Source organism: Plasmodium cynomolgi (genome assembly GCF_000321355.1).
Source record: "Plasmodium cynomolgi strain B DNA, scaffold: 0714, whole genome shotgun sequence".
Classification (NCBI taxonomy): Eukaryota; Apicomplexa; class Aconoidasida; order Haemosporida; family Plasmodiidae; genus Plasmodium; species Plasmodium cynomolgi.
The window spans coordinates 1-1700 of NW_004193016.1; the positions used below are offsets into that span (position 1 = coordinate 1).

General features: G+C 21.8%; 1 protein-coding gene across 1 annotated transcript; it reads right to left on the reverse strand.

Moving 5' to 3' along the window:
* Nucleotides 1–1041: 1041 nt before the first annotated feature.
* On the reverse strand, nt 1042–1674 carry PCYB_005310 (hypothetical protein; the record flags this gene model as incomplete). Its single annotated transcript, XM_004227952.1, has 1 exon — nt 1042–1674. A coding segment is annotated over one exon (630 nt), but the record flags the coding sequence as incomplete, so codon positions are not given.
* Between the last annotated feature and the right edge of the window lie 26 nt (nt 1675–1700).

Consider the following 1700-nt stretch of genomic DNA (forward strand, 5'->3'; position numbering starts at 1 on the left):
TTATACACAACAATATAAACATGTACTAAATATGTAGCAATTGTACAAATATATAGGGGCTTACATTCCTGGTATTTCATTTATTATAAGAAAAAAAGTAAAAACCATTTATATTTCTATATTCTCTAAAAAAACGAGAAAAAATATGTATTATTATCCAATATAGCTAACATATTATAATGAATAAAATATATACTGCATTTAATATTATGATACTCGTTGATTTATAGATAAATACCTATCTTAAATAATTAAGATAATCGTTGTGTAATTTATATGTAATATCATCAATGAATAACTAAAATAATTTTCTATTAAATATTTTTAAAAGCAAGTAATTATTATATAGAGAGAGTAACAAAATTTATCTACATCTATAGATATTAAAAAATTATTAATAAATTTATTTTAGAAAATATACAGAAAAAACACTATAAATCCGTTATTTTAATATTATAATAAAGATTAACTATATTTATGATAATTCCAGTAAATGTCTTATGGATAAGATTATATAGAACATATTAACAAATGACGCACATATTTGCAGGGTTATTACGGATATATTAACATAACATTTCTTTGTATATTGTAGGGTTCAGGGATTAGGGTTCAGAGTTCAGGTTAATATAAGCACAGCTATTTAACATTATGTAGTTTAATTATAAAATTGTCATTTCATTCATTAATTTAAATTTAAATATATAATGAAGTTGTTCAACATATTTTTTACACTCTCTAACTCGCATGTATGCATATACTATACTTTTGTGTATTCCCCCATTAGGATTATTCTGAGAAACTATAGACGATATTGTATGGTCTCCTATTCGAATTATTTTCGCTATTTTCGGATTCCTGTAATAAATCATTAATAGATTTTTTTTTCCTCATTTTTTTTAGGGTTTATCCATGATCCTAATGGGGTGAACTAATATAAAGCATAATATATATATATTTTTTTTTCTTTGAAAATATAAAATTTCTATGATAATAACTTTTTATGAATATATATAAAAAAGTGTGTTATAATATAAATATTAGTAAATGTAATTAGTACTAACCTTATATAATATATATAAAATAGATAATATTAATGTTATTAGAATAATTGGAATTAAAATAATAACTTTCTGATTGCTCCTTCCGATATACGGTAAAAATTCTTGTATATCATTATTACAGGGGAAATCATTTTCCGTATATTCACTAAATCTTTCCATAATTTTTTTTAATTCTGAACAACACAAATCATTGTTATTTTTGCATTTTCCCATATATTTTTCATATATTTTAATACATTTTTTAGCATATTTACAACGTTCCTCGTTTTCATTCGTTAATACATTTTTAAAATTATCAAAATTATCATACATTTCTATTAAATCGTTGTTTTCTTCAAGCATAACTTTATCAATGCTTTTAATATAAGTATCAAGGGAATGCACTTGTTCATGGACATTATAATATTCTCTCAATAACATTTCGTAAAATTTTAATTTATTATAATTAATCGTTTCATTTTTCAGTATATTATTATATACAAAATAGTAAAAATATTTACATCCTTCATCCATTTCGTTAGAGTGTTTAGCATATAAAGCAGATAAATAATTAAAAGCTACTTGACACACTTTATCAAAATGATCTTCTTTTATAATTTCAGCAACTACTCTATTTTTAAAATCACTATCACACAT